General features: G+C 35.4%; 1 protein-coding gene across 1 annotated transcript; it reads left to right on the top strand.

Annotated features, from left to right (window-relative positions):
• The first annotated feature begins 3,726 nt into the window (after nt 1-3,726).
• Nucleotides 3,727-5,718, top strand: LOC147029165 (uncharacterized). The gene is made up of 3 exons (XM_085880093.1): nt 3,727-3,751; nt 3,806-4,457; nt 4,553-5,718. Exons 2-3 carry the CDS (start codon nt 4,260-4,262, stop codon nt 5,384-5,386), a joined length of 1,032 nt encoding a protein of 343 aa, XP_085736219.1. The 5' UTR covers nt 3,727-3,751; nt 3,806-4,259; the 3' UTR covers nt 5,387-5,718.
• The last annotated feature ends 16,851 nt before the right edge of the window (nt 5,719-22,569 follow it).

Consider the following 22,569-nt stretch of genomic DNA (forward strand, 5'->3'; position numbering starts at 1 on the left):
ACTTTCACGTACACACGCACACATGCACACACGTACACACGCGTAGTTGGATCCGGATCCAGATCTTCACCAAAATCTAATCGGTTCATCCTTGTCACACACCCAACGTGTCCACAAAATTTCATCTGGATCTGTCCACAACGTTTTGAGATATTCTGCACACAAACAAAGAGACATAACCTCCTTCACCTTTGGTGACCCAAAGAGACACGTAATGGGCTCGATATGTTCTCATGGGTCAGGCATTACGTGGTGGAGGTACGCGCTCTACCGAGTACCCTTCTTATTGCCATATTAGAGATGTCACTTATATCAAGTTAGACGACGTTTAGATTTTGGTGAAGATCTGAATCCGGATCTGGATATGAGAATTATTTAATTTCCAAAGTGATTCTTCACCGGTGAGAGATAGGGCCAAAAACGATTTCGTACTGTGTCGCAGGATTTTTCAAAAATGTATTGGGCCCGATATGTTCTCGTGGATCAGGCATTACGTGGCAGAGTTTTGTGCTCTACCGAGTGCCCTTCTAGTTTCAGGATAAAATAAGCTGTTCCTGTAAGTTTCCTCTGCTGGGTAGTGGATTTCACAGTGAAGATGAAACCATGAGCACCAAGGAGCTTTCAAAAGACTTCAGGGATAAATTTGTGGAAAGGTACAGATCAGGGTGTGGGTATGAAAATATTTCAAGGGCTTTCAATATCCCTTTGAGCACACAGAAGACTATCGTAAAGAAGTGTAAGGCGTATGGCACCACCAAGACCCTGTCAAGTTCAAGTCATCCCTCCAAACTGGATGACCAAGCAAGGAGGAGACCGATCAGGGAGGCCACCAAGATGCCAATGGTAACTTTGAAAGAGCTACAGGCCTTTATGTCAAAGACTGGTCACTGTGTGCATGTGACAATATTTCAAGCACTCCTGGCCTGCACTTTGAGTCTGGCCTGCACGGTGGGGTGGCAAGAAGGAAGACATGACAGAAAAACATCCCACATTGAGTCCCCATTTGAGGCTTGCAAAAAAACTCTCCGTAGATTCTGAAGCCATGTGGCAAAAAGTTTTGTGGTCTTACGACACCAAGATGGATTTTTTTGGCCAAAATGAAGACGGTACGTTTGGTGCAAACCCAACACAGCTCATTACCCAAAGAACACCATCCCCACTGTGAAGCATGGTGGTGACGGCATCATGTAATGAGGATGTTTCTCATCAGCTGGGATTGGGGCACTTGTGAGGATTGAAGGGAAAATGGATGGAGCAAAATACAGAAAAACATGGAGGAAAACCTGCTTCCCTCTGCAAGAAAGCTGAAATTGGGACGGAAGTTCACCTTAAAGCATGACATCGACCCAAAGCACACAGCCAAAGCTACACTGGAGTGGCTGAGGAACAAGAAGATAAATGTCCTTGAGTGGCCCAAACAGAGCCTTGACCTAAATCCAAAATGAAATCTGTCATGACTTGAAGATTGCTGTCCATCAACGATCCCCGCACAACTTCACTGAGATTGAACAGTTTTGAACAGAAAAAATGGGTAAATATTGTCCAATCAAGGTATGCAAAGTTGGTGGAGACCTATCCCAACACTCACAGCTGTAATTTCTGTCGAAGGTGCTTTCCACCAAGTATTAACTCGAGGTGCTGGACATTCATCCAACCAAGATATTCTAGATTTGTATGTTTAACCAATTTTTTGAAATTTGTAGAATTTGATTTTCATTTGGAAGTTGTGAGTTACGATGTTTAAATACAGGTGGAAAAAGTCTGATTTAATGTCATTTAATTTCAGGCTACAAGGCAACAAAAGGTGAAAATTTTAAAGGGGGTTCTACACTTTTTATCAGCACTGTATGTGCTCTTTAGCTTTTCATTCGGACTTGTGAGGTGCTAGTTTATTGGGAAAAGCTGAGACAGCCATGTCAACCGTCAGCAGCCCTGTTTCTGTTCTGTTCTTGCGTTAGGTATCTTGGCTGTCAGGGAGCTATCATTTATTGGAGCGCGGTTGTGCCGCTGATGCTGTGCCCCTCTCCTAGTACATTGGTACTCATTTTGCCAACCTTGGAACGATGACAGGCTGATTCGACCCCACCTGGTGTTAATTCGGCACCAGCGGGGCTTGAACTCGAGGACTCTCGGATCCCAAGCCAGCCACCCTTACCATGAAGTGAACACCATGTTTGGCAGTTCTGTTCAGATGGTCCAGGAAGTGTTTGCTCCACCCACAGACAGGCCCATGGCCTAATGATGAGTGAGAGGGGGACGAAGTATTCGCTTCTTGTTTGGGAGCGAAATACATTGCCAGTCAAAGAAGAAGAATAAGATGACGCAGTGTGCGGATGTGCAGAGAAACACTCCGCTGGGACCCGTATCAATAACAATCGCTACATGGATGGCGATCTTACTCACTTGTGGTGCTACTTTATTAATAAACAATTAATATTAAGAGATGCATTAAAAAGAATACTGGATTTATTTTTTTTAAATTTTTTATACATCATCAAGGCTTGTGGAAGAGCAAGAACACAAAAGAGACAATGACGTTCACAGAAGCAACAAAATGTTATGGATTACGGGATGTCTGATTAATTTATGGGAATGTGAAAGGGGAATGGGTCAAATCGTTTGGCAGGATTTATTTGGTGTTCTTCAGGCATAAATGTGAAATGCACAAATATACGGTGTATAAGCAGAATAGGGAAAGAATACTGGTTCTGGCTCACCTTTCCCCATGTAAATGAATGGGGGATTTTCAGCCATGAAATTTTTCTTTTTTTTCCCCTAAAAAAATAAATCCCCTTTTTAGCCCAAGGTATATTTATTTGTCTCCCCTTTTAACCTGGAGCCTGGTGTTGGCTTAGTGGTTAGGGTGGCGGCTTGGGATCCCAGGGTCCTGAGTTCAAGCCCCGTTGGCTGCTGAATTAACACCAGGGGGTTGACTCAGCCTGCCATCCTTCCGAGGTCGGCGAAATGAGTGCCAGTGTACTGGTCCCGGTGTATGCCCCGGTTAGAATAGGTGTACCATATCCCTGTGTGTCGTAAGAGGTGACCAGGGTTGGCGTCAGGAAGGGCATCCGGCCATAAAACATTGCCTCAAGAAAAAGCCAAACCCCTGCACAGCAGGGAAAAATGGCTGTAAAAACGGTCATTTTTTTATTTCCCCTTTTAACCGAGGGGCTCTCTATTCAAATAGCCCATACAACAATATAAAGATTTGTTAAAGGTGATTCTAAAGAAATATCTGAAACGCCTAAGCCCCGGGACACTCTTTATCAAATAACCCATACAACAAGATAAAGATTTGTTAAAGGTGATTCCAGAGAAATATCTGAAACGTCTAAGCCCCGGGACACTCTTTATCAAATAACCCATACAACAAGATAAAGATTTGTTAAAGGTGATTCTAAAGAAATATCTGAAACGTCTAAGCCTCGGGGCACTCTTTATCAAATAACCAATGCATATTGTTTAGCTCACTCATTGAACCTATAAACATTTGTTCATTCTCAAATTCCTTCAATAGTTTAATTTTCTTTGCACAATAATCCCCATCTAAAATATTGAAAAACAAAACATTTGAATCTTTATATTTTTTAAGATACCCCTTTTGTGCCATAACGAAATGATAAACTTCTCTTAATGATCTCATCTGACCACCTCCTGAGCCACAGGTTATTTTTGTTAAGCCCCGCCCACTTTTCCTAACCCCCGCCCACTTTTGCTAAGCCCCGCCCACTTTTCATGAGGTTTTTTATAAGTCACGCCCACTTTTCCTAAGCCCCGCCCACTTTTCATGAGGTATTTTTACTAGGCCACGCCCACTTTTCCTAAGCCCCGCCCACCTACTCTTACATCATTTCCAGTTCATCTCTGACTCACAAAGAAATCACTAGAAAATTTCAGCATGTTTCAGTTTCTATGGTTTCCATGTTATGAAATGGTTTCCAGCATGTTATGAAATTCCACCAGGGAATTTCCACAGGAAACCACACCCAACAGTCTTTCCCTATAAAAGCCTCAAGCCCAGGCTCCATTTTAAACATTTTTTTTTTTTTGCTGGTGATGGTGTGCTGTGTGCTTGCCTGGAACTCTCTGGCTTGTATGGAACTAAACCTTCAAGTTGATGAACTGGATTCAAACCTCTTATCCATTGAGGTAAGATTTTATTTTCCTATTTTTAGTTCCTTTTAAACATCGACTCGTTTAATAATTAAATAACTTAATTAATACATTATTATTTTCTCTCACAGGAAATTGTATCTGAAATGCAACATGAAAATACCGATTTTGCCACAACTTGGGGTGAAATTGTTGGCTTGGTTGAAGACCTTATGAGCGACCAAGACCGACAGAACGAGCAAGACCTTGAGTGGGATGACTTTGGGGTCCCTTGGAACTCTCTGACTTGTATGGAACTAAACCTTCAAGTTGATGAACTGGATTCAAACCTCTTATCCATTGAGGTAAGATTTTATTTTCCTATTTTTAGTTCCTTTTAAACATCGACTCGTTTAATAATTAAATAACTTAATTAATACATTATTATTTTCTCTCACAGGAAATTGTGTCTGAAATACGAAATGAAAATACTGCTTTTGCTACAACTTGGGGGGAAATTGTTGGCTTGGTTGAAGACCTTATGAGCGACCAAGACCTACAGAACGAGTTCGTCCTTGATGACCCAACCAAAGAGTTGTACCTTGGAGACCAGCAAAATCCTGAAAAAGAGCTTTACAGCAATAGTACTCATTGTGAGTTATCAAGACAATACCCACTGAACAAGTTATACCTTGATGAGCCAGAATACAAGTTTTACCTTGGAGACTCACAAATTTTGAAAAAATCAGTAAATGAGTTCTGCCTTGATGGTTTAAATAACTACCTTGGAGACTCAGGAAAAGGGTTCTGCCAAGATGGTTCTAAATATGGGGCCTACCTTGGAGACTCACAAATTTTGAAAAAATCAGTAAATGAGTTCTGCCTTGATGGTTTAAATAACTACCTTGGAGACTCAGGAAAAGGGTTCTGCCAAGATGGTTCTAAATATGGGGCCTACCTTGGAGACTCACAAATTTTGAAAAAATCAGTAAATGAGTTCTGCCTTGATGGTTTAAATAACTACCTTGGAGACTCAGGAAAAGGGTTCTGCCAAGATGGTTCTAAATATGGGTCCTACCTTGGAGACTCACAAATTTTGAAAAAATCAGTAAATGAGTTATCCTTAAGAGACTTTGTAAGTTGGTTTTACTTTGAATACTTGAAATGTGGGTTCTGGATTGATAACTCACAATATGATACATATCTTGGAAACTCAACGGGAATGTGGTTATACCTTGAAGACTTGGAAAGTTGGGTTTATGTTGGACACTTGAAACTTTTTTGGGGGCTTTGATTTATTTATTTATTTATTTATTTATTATTATTATTTTATTTATTTATATTTTGGAGACTTTTGGAGTTGCTATCACTCTTTGGGATCTAAACCTATCGATGTAGTTCTTTGTCGGATGGTGCTTGATGGGAGCAAGATCAAGAAAGTTCTGGGAAGAAAGTGCAGGCTTACTCCCCCTTTTTACGTCATCAAACCTGAAAGCCTTAAAAGACAGAATTGGAAGAAGAGAAAAAAACAAAAAATATACATTGTTCGTTCTGGGAAGAAAGTGCAGGCTTACTCCCCCTTTCTACGTCATCAAACCTGAAAGCCTTAAAAGACAGAATTGGAAGAAGAAAAAAAAAGAGAAAAAAAAATAAATATATATATATATATATATATATATATATATATATATATATATATATATATATATATATATATATATATATATATATATATATATATATATATAGGTGGAAATCTCATTTTGAAAAAGACATTGTGTTGGGTGAGGATTGAGTTGGGGTTGAGATTTTGAATGTGAGGGTTGGGGCACACACACACACACACACACACACACACACACACACACACACACACACACACACACACACACACACCAACAAACAAAGTTAAGCCTTGACTTCAGTTGAGGATTCTGTGTTTGGGGTTCACAGATCTAAGAACGTCCACCCCTTGACACACATTATATACTGTTATACACCTCGGACTTGGCCCTCGAGTGTCCACAATGGTGTATAGTAGGAGGGAGTGAAGCGCCAACCCATTGCTCCCATTGCACACACACACACACACACACACATACACACACACACACACACACACACACCAACAAAAGTTAAGCCTTGACTATTCAGTTGAGGATTCTGCGTTTGGGGTTCACAGATCTAAGAACGTCCACCCCTTGACACACATTATATACTGTTTTACACCTCGGACTTGGCCCTCTAGTGTCCACAAAGGTGTATAGTAGGAGGGAGTGAAGGGACAACCCATTGCTCCCATGGGTATTATCTGCTTAGTTTTGTCTTTTGTAATTCCTGTGAATAAAATGAACCTAAAATTTCTTCCCCTTCCAAATCATATATCTTATAAGTCCAAGGAACCGTATCGATTACATCAACAATTTTAAAAAGTTCTTTCGTCCATCGTTTAGTAAAACCCTTTTCAAAATGAGATTTCCACCTATATATTCTTACGATATCACCAACTTTGAACTTAGGTTTTCTGACATTAATCTCTTTCATATTTTAATTTTGTAAATGTTTCTGATGGCTTCATATTTGTTGACGTGTGAATCGTGTCATTATACTTATCCACAATATCCTGAATAAAAGATGACCATTGTTGTGAACCGAGTTGTGTGAATTTTTTATATAGTCTCTCTTTTAAGGTACGATTAAAACGTTCAACAACAACTGCCTTCCCTTCATTAAAGGTACTGTATAATGTAATACTGTTATTTTTTAGAAAATTCATAAATGTCTTGTTATAAAACTCCCTACCCTCATCAGTCCACAATTTTTTAGGTTTTCTCTTACTTTTATGAAATATCTGTTGGAAGGCTAACATAAGAGTATTACCTGTTTTGTTTTTTAATGGTACAACCCACGCATATCTACTCCTCAAATCAATAACGGTTAAAGCATACTTGTACCCCTCATCATTATTGAGTTCAATCAAATCAGCAGACCAGATATAATCTACTTCCTTGGAATAAACTTTCCTTCTCTGAAACTTTGTGAATATTGGTTTATGTAATTCATCAGCTAATTGCTCTTCAGTCTTAATAGCATCATCAGAGCCTATAAGTTTTTTGAATTTCCAAGTCCAAGTTTCAATTTAGCACTGATCATCTTCTTCACAATGAACCGATCAACTTTTTCTCTCAAGGTTGGATTTTGTATCAGAGACAAATTATACAACATTTCTCTATCGGCTTCATGCTTTTCTTCCAACGTTGTGGTATTCCCATAATCAATATCGTGTCTCATGCACACTTCATCAACTCTATTGATAGGCCGACTCCAGGATTTAGGATTGTCTGCCTCATCTAATCTTTTATCCAAGTTTGTGCCTGGACCACAGAAAGAATACCCTGGAAGATGTAATTCCCCTGGTATTCCAGTAGTTGTAAATTTACTTCCTGATAAAAACTTTTGTATATCTCCTCCTAGTTTGTGTTGGGAGATAAATTTATTTTTTTTTGAACCACACACCGAACATATACCTTTTTGTATAACCCTGTTATTTTTACTTTTAATATATGAAATATTTTTAGTATTACTTTTCTTTTTACATTTGAGACAATAACTCATTTATTTATGAGAAAAATTCCTGCAGAGTGCAAAAACCTTTTTAGTTTCCAACATGCACATTTGAATCTTAATTTTTAAAACATAAAGAATCCTTAGAAATGCCTTCACTCTCTCCCCCATTTATTTAAGAAAAAAAAAAATTAAAAACTTGAATTAAAATCCATATCTTGTCGATGTCAATAGTCTTGTCGAAAGTATTGCAAATAGACTTGTCAATTCTTTGTTTTCCTCCTCGGTGGGTTGAGTTATTTTCTGTAATACCACTAATCTTTTTTTAATCTCACTGGTTTCCATATTTTGATATTTATTTTGTCTCGCTCTTTCCTCCCTCTCCTCCTTCTCTCTCTTCTCTTTTTCCTCCTTCTCTTTCTTCTCCCTCTCCTCCCTCTCTCTCTCTCTTCTCTCTTTCCTCCCTCTCTCTCTTCTCCCTCTCCTCCCTCTCCCTCTTCTCCCTTTCCTCCCTCTCTCTCTCTTCTCCCTTTCCTCCCTCTCTCTCTTCTCCCTTTCCTCCCTCTCTCTCTCTTCTCCCTTTCCTCCCTCTCTCTCTCCTCTCCCTTTCCTCCCTCTCTCTCTTCTCCCTTTTCTCCCTCTCTCTCTTGTCTCTCTCCTCCCTTTCTCTCTTCTCTCTTTCCTCCCTCTCTCTCTTCTCCCTCTTCTCTTTTTCCTCCTCTTCCCTCTCTTCTTCAACTCCTTCCTCATCCCTTACTATCCTTGAATCGCTTACACCCCATAGAATATTATACATATATTCATCAGGATTTCTTGTTATTCCTGTATCCAAAATAATTTTTTTTACAACAGGAAACCAATAAAATTTCTTTTGAATTTCTAAAAGAGCCTTACCTTTTCTTAACTTTATAATTTTTTCATTATTTAACATTCTAATTAAATCTAAAGTTGTCGGTTTATCAACATCAGCATAATGCCAATCTTTTATTGAAAATACCTCATTCTTATGTTGTAGAACATATTTATTAAAATACCGAATACCCTTTTCTTGAAGGTATGCTTGGACACAGAAATGATAATTTTCTTGAAGCCTTCTTGCTGTCATTTATGTATTAGAAATATATGTTAGAATAATATTATGGCACGAAACACCTCCCCATCTTCCCAAAGTTAAATCATTTTGTATTTCCTTACTTATTATATATAATCCTGTTTTTTCTGTTTTCATGAGATAAACAAGGGCAAAACCATTATTATATTTACCCTTATTAAATTCTTTTATTTGTTGTTTACTAATCGTGGCCCCACAAAACTCATTCTCGATACCAAGTGGATAATATTCTTCCTTACGAGACTGATTTAATTGTTCCAGGTCTTCGAGGTTAATTTTAAATGACCAATTATACCCTAAATCATTCATATCATACCCCCATTGTTCTATTCTCGTACAAACGATACGCCCTTCTTTATAAAAATTAATTTTAATTCGAACTGTGAATTCTGTATGACCTGGAGATAATATCAACACTTCTGTATCTTTGGAATACACGGCTGTTTTATTTAAGGATATATATTGTGATAAATCGCTTAATCTCACCAAGTCATTCGCGTCAGTCGGGCTTGGATAATTTTTTTAATTTAGAAGCATTTTTCATGTTAATATTTTTGGTTATATTATATTTATGTCGTTCAGCCTGTGCCTTTGTGTAATAATTTGATAAATCAATATCCAGTTCTTGAGATACACCAAAGATAGAACCATCTTTACCAACATAAGTCATTTATATTAGATTAAAAATAATATCATAAAATTTTTTATTTTTGTTGAGTTGAAATAACACATATAGGCATAATTGGCCACAACACTTGGAATTTAATTCTTGGACTTGAAATGTTTGATAAACACCATTCTGTAAGAATTTTATGACGTCAACAGGTGGTGGAAGACCAAAACTATCAAAATAATATTTGTCTTGACTGTTAAAAATTATAAAAAAATAAAAACCGTTCCCATTATTATCTTCTAAGTTCATAATAATATTCTTTGTATGTTTCGGCACATTTGTTAATTCATCTCTCATACAAATAACCACATTATGAATTTTTAATTTCTTACAATATTTGACAAGTTGTAAATTTGATGTTGTATTCTTTCCAAATTCTTTCAACCACTCATCAATGCTCATTTATTTATTAGAAAGATATAATCCATTACCTCTTTTCGTTAATTTTACACCTGCTTGTGCTATAGAAGAAAGCATATCTCCAACTAACAATCTCGCTTTATCAGGCAGGCCTTCAAGTTTTTCAGCAAAATCTACAATTACACCACTTCCACTAATTTGTTTCTCCAACTCTTTGTTATGTCTTTCCAATTCTTTTTGAGCCTGGAGTTGAGCCTTCCTTTCGTTGGCAGTTTTCACCGCTGTTGAAATACCACCCGTCAATGCTCCAACCGCACTTAAACCAGCAAATAAAGGAATTAGAAATGGGAGAAATCCTCCACTCGTCTCTCTTATTGAATATTTTTTCAACATTGGTTTTGGCATTTTAATTTTAAGTGAGCCAGTGTCATTCAAGATTTTAACCTGTTCTCTTGTGAGAAAAACATCAATTCTTACTGCTCCTTTTCTCTGAATTGTATTAACGTTAATCATACAAGGCTTTTGATTTTGAACACAAGATGATAGTTTATGAAGATTGATTTGATTAACATATACCCCAGTTGGTACTTTGCCACTCATTTATTTAACAAAAAATTATGTGAGACTAATCATCACACCATTATCTGTATTAATCTGCAATTCTGTTTCTTCCAAAAGCAAACAATATGTATCAACTTCTTCACTCTCTCCTCTTTCAATGTATAGGGAAGTATCCACTCGATTAGACTTTATAGTTTCCTTTTGAGCGCTCAGGTCAAACGCATAGATTGTATACAAACTTTTAAATGCTGTCATATCCAAAATAGGTTCTTTATTTCCATTACTTTCACACACCTTTTGGTAAGACTTGTATGCTTCAGCAAAATCATTTTTTTCCCAATTAATTTCCAATCTATCTCGTGGGTAAAATGTTCCATCTAGAGAAACGCGAAGTTGTTTCACCTTAGCATTATCACTCAATGCATTATTCTTATCAGTCGCAGTATCACCATCTGGCTTTTTAAAAATGATCCACAGATATCGTGGCTTTCCTTCCAGAACACCCAAATTCCACGTGTAAGTAGTTTGATTGAGTTTAACGTGTTGACATCTTCTTTTGAGGTATGATACACTGAGTGGTTTCTTTGAGTTAAGTCTTCGATTCAACATCTCTTCTGTTTTAAGATTAGGAGTATATTCACTGATATACCAACTCATTTCCTCAATTACAAATTTATTCTGATCACCAAAAGCACTACCAACACCAAAAAGCAATCCATTTTCATTATCATTCCTTTGTAGTTGAAATCTAATTTTAAGGCCATACAGAACTTTATCATGATCACAAAATCCAAATATACCTTTAAGAGGAACTGCCACAGTAAAACTATTTTCTGCTTTTGTATCATCATTATACATTCCTTTCCTTTGAGTATATCCAGGGTCTGTGTTTGTTCCCGTTGACATATAAGGAATAAAACCTTCGACAGACCCCTTTCCCATTCTATCACTGAATGTATAGAGTGTAAATTTTATCATTTCAGATACAGCAGAGACATAATCAACCGCTTCAACTTCTTGTGTTCCAATATACAAACGCACACTATCAAACATTTTCCAGAAGAAATCATTTACAAGTGTAGCGTTTGTGTTATTCCCAGCCTTAGTGAATTTAAATTTACACAACAAGAAACTTTCGGAGAGATTCAAATAGGTTTGTTGATTATTTATTTCAAAACTTTTTGTACCATTCGTATTCCAGTCTGTTCCAGTTATTGCATTTACCTTGAAGTAATCTTCTTTTTTAGTGGAGTTTGAGATAATAATAGTATCATCCAAATCATAGATACTATCAATTGCTTCCATACTTGTATTTATTTAGGAAAAAAAAGATGTTAAAACTTTTGAAACCCTGATCCAAGTATTTGAATTATTTTCTGTCGTTCTTGGGGGGACAACTGAGGTTTGCCTTTCTTAATTTCTTTTATTGCTTGTAACTTATGAGATTCCTTCTGAGCATCTTTTATACTCTTTACAGCACCTGCTACATTTCCCACAGCAGAAGCAGTTGAACCAATTAGATCTTTATGTTTAAGAATAGTTGAACCAATACTCATGAGAGTATCAATTATCCCATCTCCTCTAAATTGATGTCCAACACCCCTTTGTCTCTTAGGTTTATAGTATCCTCTACCAAGATACATACCTTCACCCTTGTAGTATGGGGAAAGGAACATCCCATCCCCTGTAATTATTTTATATTTTCCCAACTCGTGTTTCCTCACAATAACCATCGTATTTATTTTTTGGAAAACTTCACGTAGGTGAATTCTGATGGATATAACTTCTCCATTAAAAGAAATCACACGATTATCTTGGTCGGTTATCCTAAAATTTACTCTGTGTATGGTTTTTCCTGACACAGGTAGATAAACCAAATTTTTGGGTTCCATATTGAATTTATAACCAATTGGGGTTGAGTATGCGCTGAATGAAAATATTGTCTTTGTTTTTTTCCCATCATTATAAGCACCATCAATCAAATCACAGTGAATTAACACCGAATTTATTCCTGAGGATATTTGAATGACATTATCACTGTAAAACGTCCCATTAGTTTCAATCTTTTTTGAGGAGAAACCCAATAACTCTCTAAATGAATTATCAATTGTGAAATCAACCTTGTAGTTATTTTTAACTTTAATCGTTGATTTTGAAGTATGTTTTTGAATGTTTATTACAATATTTTTTGGTTCATTACCCTGTTCTTTCATAAGACGAGCAATTGCGGAAGATATTTGAGAAATCTCATATGCTCCGGGTGAGACTGTTATCGTTTTGTATCCACTTCCCGGATTATAACTAAACTTGTCATTTTTCTCGGTTATATTAAATAAGGTATTATAAGTTTCCATGGACAATAAAGATGCCTCATATTCTTTTGTTGTGTCAAGTTGTAGTGGGTATGGGAATGAAGATGTGTGGTCGCTTGTTGTGAAATTGAAACTAAGGATTGTGCTTCTCATCTTATTTAAAATGAGATAAAATGTCTTTATATTGATATTTATTAATTATTTTCATGTTCATCAACTGGTCTAAAATGGCTGATGCTTCATTAAAACAATTGTTATTTCCAGCCTTCTTACTGCCTAACAACAATAACAGTCTATTAACTAATTGCGATGGGCCATTTGGAAGAAAACTAACACCTGAACCAAGGATACTTAAAGCCTGAATAATGTGTTTCTCCTTCTCATTCTTCCTACTTTTACCAGAAAGAATAACCTTATAATTTAGAGTGTTCAGCAGATCAATATATACTCTATCATCATTATTTTCCATATCCAATGGTTTATCAATATACTTTGATTCATCCCTCACAGTTGAACCTTGTCTTCCATCTTTTGTGAGAAGAAACATTAATCTCGGAGTTAGTTTAACAGGGGGTTGAGCAGAACCCAAGAACCTTAATTCATCATTAAATATCAATACCTTTTCTTGAACAAGATGAAATATTGCTGATTGTTCTGTTGGAATGAGTCCTGCTTTGGTTTTTGAATCCGCTGAATATTCATTGTTTTGAAGAGCATTCACAATATAATCAGGGGGTCGATTAATCTCTTCCAGTTGTTGAAATAAACCTTCATCATCATATTCTAATTCTCCTAAATGCTCTAATTCTTCCTCCGTCATTTGACTGAAATCTTTTAACATTTGAAGTTTTTTAGGAGTATATTCTACTGTGGGAACTGTGGAAAAATCTTTCATTTGTCCTTGGGAAGTTTTTAAAAGTGGTTCAAAAAATTTCTCTTGTTTTCTTTCAAATGCTTCTTCGCCCGTTAGTTTCTGTCTGCGTTTCTTCTTTATGTCTTCCTGCTGTTTTACAACTTTTGAAACCAACTCTTGATGTTCCCTAAATCTTCTTGCTCTTTCTTTCGCATCCATTTATTTATTGAAAAATATCATTTAATATCTCATCTTGTTTCACAACAATATATTTATATTTTTCAGTCGTGTGTTTCATGTAATCCCCAAATTCCTTTTTACTACATAATGTAGAACAATTGTCTCTCCAAAAATTGTTTATATCTATTGAATTTAACTTGAATAACATTAAAGTATTAGCATTGTTTCTGATGGAACGACGAGGAAGCTGAAAGTACGATTGACTAAGATAAATACAATTACAAGAAGAATGTCTCCCTCTTGTGTAGTAGCTGTCCATTACCGTTTGGTTTCTCTCATTAACACAATCATCAAAGATAACGAGGTTCTTTTTGGATTTATCCAAATCTTGGGGAGACGGTATATCATCCGTATTATCACTCAGAATACAAGTTATCGGTTTTGATTTCTTTTTACATCTCTGTGTATCACAAAATAGTTGTATTATATCTTCAATGTTAAAATCATTTAGGTTTTTTTGAAGTTTAAATAAACCGATTATATCTTCTTTTTGAAGACCAGCATTAAAACCTTGTGAGAGTAGTTGATACTCTGGTTGAAAACTCGACTTTGTGAAAATTATTAAATTATCATAATCTAAAAAGTTGGGAGTGAGGAGCATCTTTAAAAGTAAGCAGGTTTTTCCACATCCACTTGAACCAACTATGAGGCATCTTAATGAATTTGGGAGATTTTTATGGTTGTCAAATTTTATCTTATTTTCCCAAATGGGTAAAAAATCATTCATTTATATATTTGGAAAACAGGTTATTTAATTTATTATTGGCTTTTTTCGAAATTCTATATTTTATCCTAAGTTCAGGTTTAATTTCAAGATCATCCATTATTTTATTTATGCAATATCTTGTGTTGATATTTCCCTGAAAATCACATCCATGAATAATATATAACAACAATCCTTTGAACATTTCTCTAATACGTTCAGTTTCTTCCCTTGTAAGGAAAGGTGTGTTCTCACCCTCGTACTTTACATTCATTTCTCTAATCAATCTTGTAAAGTAATTCATTTTTGGTGTAAATCTAAAAGAATTATTTTCCTTTTTATATTTTTGATTATCATTAATTAGAAGATAATCACAGAATATACATTGTTTATAGGCTTTTGACTCTGTGTTTAATCCCCGTCTTTCACAAGCAGGACAATTCTCAAATTTGTCATATGGAGAATCATGGAATTCAAGAGGCTCAAAATCGAGTAAACTATTCATATTTATAAAGTAAAACTTTACTTAAACTGAAATTAATCTTCGATATCATCTTCGATACTTTCAGAATCATCTATACTTTCATAACTATCATTTGAACACAAACTCTCGGTGTCATAACTATCGTTTGAATGCAAACTCTCAGTATCATAATCACTCTCATAATCTTCAAAATCTTCAGTTGAATATTGGCTCATTTAATTAGTAGAAAAAACATTACCATCGATATCGATATACATTTTTTCATTAACAGATTCAACTGCTACATTTTTTATATTAAAGGTAATTTTAAAATGATCCTAAACTACAATTGAACGAAATGTCATTTCACCTGATATATTAACATCCTTTATTTCATCAGGATTTATATCTTCAGGGTTGTTGAAAAAAATACAAATTTCTCCTTGCATATTACAGATGGTCTTATCTTTTCTTTCTAAAGCTTCATCCATAAGGTTTTTATTTTTTGATACCTTTTCTTGTTTCATTGCTTTTTCTAGTTTTTAATATATTGCCAGAAGGAGAGGAGAAACTTTTGTTAGAGATACCTTAATTGATGTTCTTCCAGGTATACTAAAAGCCCTTCCACTGAAGTAAATTGAAGAACTCATCATATCCACCATAATTGTTTTTATCCAATAGTTGTTATATTTATCTTTGTTCAATTTTACATCCTTGACATATTTCTCAGCATCTTTAACAAATGAAGAGATTGATTGAAACTTGTCTTTTGTGTCTTGAAACATTGTATTTATTAAGTGAAAAAGTTGGAGGATAAAATGGTTTTAAGCACAGATTCACCTGTAAAATAAACGAAATTTTCATCAAGAAAATTTTAGTTTAAGCACAGATTCACCTGTAAAATAAACGAAATTTTCATCAAGAAAATTTTAGTTTAAGCACAAATTCACCTGTAAAATAAACGAAATTTTCACCAAGAAAATTTTAGTTTAAGCACAGATTCACCTGTAAAATAAACGAAATTTTCATCAAGAAAATTTTAGTTTAAGCACAGATTCACCTGTAAAATAAACAAAATTTTCAACAAGAAAATTTTAGTTTAGGCAAAGTTTTATTATATAAATATGGTGAATACAACATACTGCGATGTTTGTAATCACGAATATAAACATTATAGAAAACACCTCCGAACCAACAAACACACATTTAATCTATTTCACAAAATATCCCCTCTTGAGTTGGAAAGAAAACATTGTGATACCTGCTCAAAGGATGTTTTGAAGAGTAGTTATAATAGGCATCTTCAATCACAAAAACACAAGAAAAATGAGTTTAAAGTAAAGGGAGACTATTATATTGAAAACACTGATGGGGCATTTAAAGGGCATATAAAAATAAGGATTTTTCAATTTGGAGAACCCGGTCCATCATCAATAGTTGAATCAATTGAAATAGTGAAACCTGATGTTGAAAAATTTATTAAAAAGACATTAAAAGAAATGAAAACTTTAAAGTTTTATATGGGAGTGAAAATGAATATGAAAAGACAAGATGAAGAACAAACTCCTTATATGAGGACAGATCTTCATTTTATAACATCATTTCAAGATTTTTTGAATAGTGGGGTTTATGAAGAACTATCAAGACAAGAGGAGGATGTTGATAATACAGTGGTAGGAAGTGGATTCAATATTAAAAAAATCATTTTAGATATACACATTCTAAAATCAAACCCTCTTAAAGCTTCTTCTTATATTGAATTACCAAAAGAAATAAAACGAAAGAAGGCAGTTGTTAATATTAAGAATAATGATAATAAATGTTTTCTCTGGTCTGTTCTTGCTCACTTACATCCACCAAAATGTAATTCAGAAAGAGTAAAACAATATATGAAATATGAGAATACCTTGGACATTAAAGATTTTAATTTTCCAATGCCACTAACAGATATTCCTAAATTTGAGAAAAAGAATAATCTTTCTATTAATGTATATGGATTAACGGATGCAAGCAAAGTTCAAATATTAAAAATTTCAAACAACTATAAAAATGAAGAAACACACATTGATCTTTTATATTTTAGTGTTGGAAAGAATTCACATTACACATACATCAATAATTTATCAAGATTAATCTCTTCTCAGGTATTCAGAACAGCAAACAAAATATATCCTTGTAAGCGATGTCTTAATTCATTTCATACAAAAGAACGATTAGAACAACATTCAAAATATTGTAGTAATCATAAATCAGCTGTAATTACAATGCCTAAACCTGGTGAAAAGATTTCTTTTGAAGATTATAATAAATCTATCATACACCCATTTGTGATATACGCTGATTTTGAATGTATCCTTAAAAAGATAAATACTGCTTCTCCTAATCCAAAAGAACCATTTACAAATAAATATCAAAAACATATTCCTTGTGGTTTCTGTTATTATATCAAATCATCTGTTGGAGAAAAGTATAATAAACTTGAACAGTATAGTGGAAAAAATGCTTCACAAGAGTTTGTAAAACGATTAGAAAAGGATTGTATAAGACTAACTAAATTAATGAAAGAAACAAATGAACCGATGAAATTAACCATAGAAGAAAAATTAGAATTTAGAAAGAACAATATCTGTCATATTTGTGAGGAGGAAATTGAGGAGTCTAAAGTTAGGGATCATTGTCATCTTACTGGTAAATATAGAGGTCCCGCTCATTCCTGTTGTGATCTTAATTATAAATTACCTTCTTTTATTCCAGTCTTTCTTCACAACAGCGCCAACTATGATACACATCTATTTATAAATGAACTTTCAAAAACACCAGGGAATATTTCTGCCATAACAAACACAAGTCAAAAGTATATTTCATTTACAAAAATGATATTCACAAAACCTATAACTCGTATAAGGTTTCTTGATTCTTACAAGTTTATGGGAACGCCACTAGCCAACCTCGCATCAAATCTAAGCTCCACGGGCTCTTTTCCAAATCTTAATTCATTCTTTCCAAAAGAGGAAATTCTAACTAAAGAGGAAATTCAGATTAAAGAGAGAATTCAAAGTAAAGAGGAAATTCTAATTAATGAGGAAATGAATGAAGAAATTCTTACTGAAGATGAAATTCTAATTATACAGAAAATTCGAACAAAGAATGAAATTCTAACTAAAGAGGAAATTCTGATTATAGATGAAATTCTGATTAAAGAGGGAATTCTAACGAGAGAGGAAATTGAAACAAGGAATGAAATTCAAAGTAAAGAGAAAATTCTTACAAGTAAGGGAATTTATCCTCATGGTTATATGGATTCATTTATGAGATTTAAAGAAACACAACTTCCTTCAAAAGAAAGTTTCTATAATAACCTTTATGAAGAAGAGATAAGTGATAAGGAATATAAACACGCACAAGAAATTTGGAAAATATTTAAGATAAAGAACCTTGGAGAATATCATGATTTGTATCTAAAAACAGATGTTTTATTGTTTGCTGATGTGTTTGAAGCTTTTAGATCACTCTGTCATAATAAAAATTGTTATGGATTAGATCCTGCCCACTATTTCACAGCTCCTGGTTTAGCTTGGAGTGCAATGTTGAAAATGACAAAACAAGATATAGATTTAGTCAGTGATGTAGATATGCTTTTGATGATTGAGAAGTCTAAGAGAGGTGGAATATCACAAGTATGTTCAAAAAGATATGCTAAAGCAAATAATAAATATCTTCCAAATTATGAGAGTGAAAAAGATAGTAATTATTTGATGTACTTTGATGCTAATAATTTGTATGGATGGGCAATGTCTCAATCTCTGCCTTATGGTAAATTAGAGTGGGTGGAAGAAAAGGATTATGAAAAGGCTTTGATGAATATTGTTATTTCTTCTCAAGAGAAATTGAATGACAAAGAAGAAGGTTATTATTTTGAAGTTGATTTGAAGTCCCCGGGTGATCTTCATAATAAGCATAAAGACCTTCCTTTTGCATGTGAGAAAGAAACCCCAAAGAAAGAATGGTTCAGTGATTATCATAAAAGTTTTAATATTAAAGGCAAATCAACAGAAAAGTTATTAACAACATTCTATGATAAAGAGGGATATGTTTTGCATCAAAGGAACTTGAGACAATATTTATCTGCTGGGTTGAGAGTAGCTAAAATTCATAGAGTTTTAAAATTTAAACATAGTCCTTGGATGAAAAAGTATATTAAATTCAATACAGATATGAGAACAAATACAAAAGTAAAATTTGAAGGGGAATTCTATAAATTGATGAATAATGCTGTCTTTGGAAAGACAATGGAGAATGTTAGAAACAGGCAAAACATTAGATTTGCAACATCTTGGAAAGAAGCTTCTAGATTGATAAATAAACCAAGTTTTGAGAGAGAAGAGGTTTTTTCAGAGAACTTTTCTGCTATTCATATGAAAAAGGAAAGTATTGTCATGGATAAACCAATTTATATTGGAACAGCAGTTCTTGATTTATCAAAGATATTGATGTATGATTATTTGTATAATGATTTAAAGAAAGAGTATGGTGAAAATGCTTCATTGTTGTATATGGACACTGATAGTTTTATTCTAGATATAAAAACTGACGATGTTTATAAAGATATGAAGAAAAACATTGGAGTATATGATACAAGTAATTTTAGTAAGAAGAGTGAGTTATTTTCAAAAAAGAATGAAAAGGTTATTGGCAAGTTTAAGGATGAGTTGGGTGTAAAAGTAATGAGTGAGTTTATTGGATTGAGAGCAAAGGCATATGCTTATAAGTATGGTGATCAGATTGATAAAAGGTTAAAGGGAATGAAGAAATATGTAATAAAGAAATCAATAACTTTTAGAAATTATTATAATTGTTTGATGAATAAGAAAGAAGAATATAGGAAAATGAATACAATAAGAAGTTATAAACATAAGATATATAGTGAAGAAGTAAATAAAAAGGCATTAGGAGCCTTTGATGATAAGAGATTTATTTTAGATAATGGAATAGATTGTGTTCCATATGGATATTGCATGATAGAGTGTATAAAATAGATTGTGTTCCATATGGGTATTGTATGATAGAGTGAATAGAATAGATTGTGTTCCATATGGACACAAGTTTTAACGATGGGAAGATGGGTTAGGGTTTTTAAGGGCTACCGCCGCGTTTTTCACAATATATAAATGGTCGAACCAAGTATTAGTCAAACTAAAGAGTGGAGAAAATCTCAGTCTTGGTATATAAATGGAAAACATAATGAATGTGAAAAATATCAAATAAGTCTTATTGAAAAAATATCTAAAACAAAGGTAAATAAAACAAATATGCGAATCAATTTAAAAACCAATAAGTTAGAGGATGTAAAGAAAATAATAAATATGTTTGAATGGACTGAAAAATTTGATGGTTATCAATTGAACAATGGAAAAATAATTTACTACAATATCAAAATGATATGCAACTCAGGAGGTGGTCAGATGAGATCATTAAGAGAAGTTTATCATTTCGTAATGGCACAAAAGGGGTATCTTAAAAAATATAAAGATTCAAATGTTTTGTTTTTCAATATTTTAGATGGGGATTATTGTGCAAAGAAAATTAAACTATTGAAGGAATTTGAGAATGAACAAATGTTTATAGGTTCAATGAGTGAGCTAAACAATATGCATTGGTTATTTGATAAAGAGTGCCCCGAGGCTTAGACGTTTCAGATATTTCTTTAGAATCACCTTTAACAAATCTTTATCTTGTTGTATGGGTTATTTGATAAAGAGTGTCCCGGGGCTTAGACGTTTCAGATATTTCTTTAGATTCACCTTTAACAAATCTTTATCTTGTTGTATGGGTTATTTGATAAAGAGTGTCCCGGGGCTTAGGCGTTTCAGATATTTCTTTAGAATCACCTTTAACAAATCTTTATCTTGTTGTATGGGCTATTTGAATAGAGAGCCCCTAGGTTAAAAGGGGAAATAAAAAAATGACCGTTTTTACAGCCATTTTTCCCTGCTGTGCAGGGGTTTGGCTTTTTCTTGAGGCAATGTTTTATGGCCGGATGCCCTTCCTGACGCCAACCCTGGTCGCCTCTTACGACACACAGGGATATGGTACACCTATTCTAACCGGGGCATACACCGGGACCAGTACACTGGCACTCATTTCGCCGACCTCGGAAGGATGGCAGGCTGAGTCAACCCCCTGGTGTTAATTCAGCAGCCAACGGGGCTTGAACTCAGGACCCTGGGATCCCAAGCCGCCACCCTAACCACTAAGCCAACACCAGGCTCCAGGTTAAAAGGGGAGACAAATAAATATACCTTGGGCTAAAAAGGGGATTTATTTTTTTAGGGGAAAAAAAGAAAAATTTCATGGCTGAAAATCCCCCATTCATTTACATGGGGAAAGGTGAGCCAGAACCAGTATTCTTTCCCTACTAAGCAGCACAGCCTCAATTGTTCCCGAAATATCATAAAAAAATAACACGGACGGTGTATAGGCACAGAACGCTGGCGTGATTGCTCGATGCCTCGAAAAAAAACCACCTGAATGTATGTAATGAAGCCAAAACGTAACCAATGCTTCTGTGTATAAATAATACATCGTGTTTGTACAGGTTGGATCGATTCCAATTCCACTGGGTCATCAAGGAATCATCCGATAGGCCGTAAGGCTTGAAGCCTGGGACCTACACAAACTGTGTTCCTCAATGCCTGTGCTGCCGATGGGTTACAACCTTCCGACATATTGTTGTGGGCCGGGTATCGGCTGCGAGCCCGATCGCTGGATGGAGCAGCAGGGTCGACTCTACCGAACACCCGGAATTTAGACCGTACCTTTCCGGAGAACTCCGAAATGTACGGGTCCCTCACAGGACCGTGAACCGTCAAGAAATTCACCACATGGTACAGGGTTATTTGCCAATCTTCAAAATACCGTGAAGACCACGTGGCGATCTAACGAGGATTCACACCCTCGACAGAACTCGTACAGAACGAGCCGCTAGCGTGCTCGAACCGTGTGTGATCCGAGCGGGTCACCGAGATCCGTCAGTCCAAATGTCCCCTTACGGCGGCAACAACGGCCTTGCTAATTCTCCAACACGCACCGTGCTAAGCCAATGGAAGAAACACAGGAAGAAGCTGATACATTTAACAAATGTATTTATTTATAATGGGGGATAGGGGGAAGCACGCAAGAAGCAGAGTTATTCGACTATAGAGAATCCAAAGCAAATAATGTACAGCGAAGGCACTTTACCAATTTACTACTTGGAGACGGGCCCACACACAGACGCACACCCAAAAGAAACGGACCCAAGTTGGTCTTTATTATCCCTTCAGCTCGGAGAGAAGACGAGCTGAGGGACGAGAACATAGCTGGCTGCTCGGCCGCGCCAAGCGGCTCGACGTCCGCACCTTCCCGGAGCACCAGTCGGCCAAGAAGGAACCAGTCAGCCAGACGCAGACCACGCCAACCACAAGACGAGCCGAGAACCAGAGCATGCCAGCGACGAGATGCCTTTCGCCCAGCCTCGAGAGATGCGTCTTGAACGGGCCCGAATTCTTCCTTTCCGGGCTCCAGCAGATCCACCTGGGAACCAGAACACGCGCTGGTGAAGACGAGGCGCAGATTGTTCCCAACCTGCTCGAGCAGAT

The sequence above is a fragment of the Eptatretus burgeri genome, chromosome 4 (genome assembly GCF_056783735.1).
Source record: "Eptatretus burgeri isolate ZD-2024b chromosome 4, Ebu_testis_v1, whole genome shotgun sequence".
NCBI classification, from domain to species: Eukaryota; Metazoa; Chordata; class Myxini; order Myxiniformes; family Myxinidae; genus Eptatretus; species Eptatretus burgeri.

What these genes read in the sequence shown, in the direction of transcription:
- LOC147029165 (XM_085880093.1), top strand. Translation starts at nt 4,260, where the DNA reads ATGCAACATGAAAATACCGATTTTGCCACAACTTGGGGTGAAATTGTT. An exon ending in CAAACCTCTTATCCATTGAG is followed by an intron (nt 4,458 to 4,552) that starts GTAAGATTTTAT and finishes TTTCTCTCACAG; the next exon opens with GAAATTGTGTCTGAAATACG.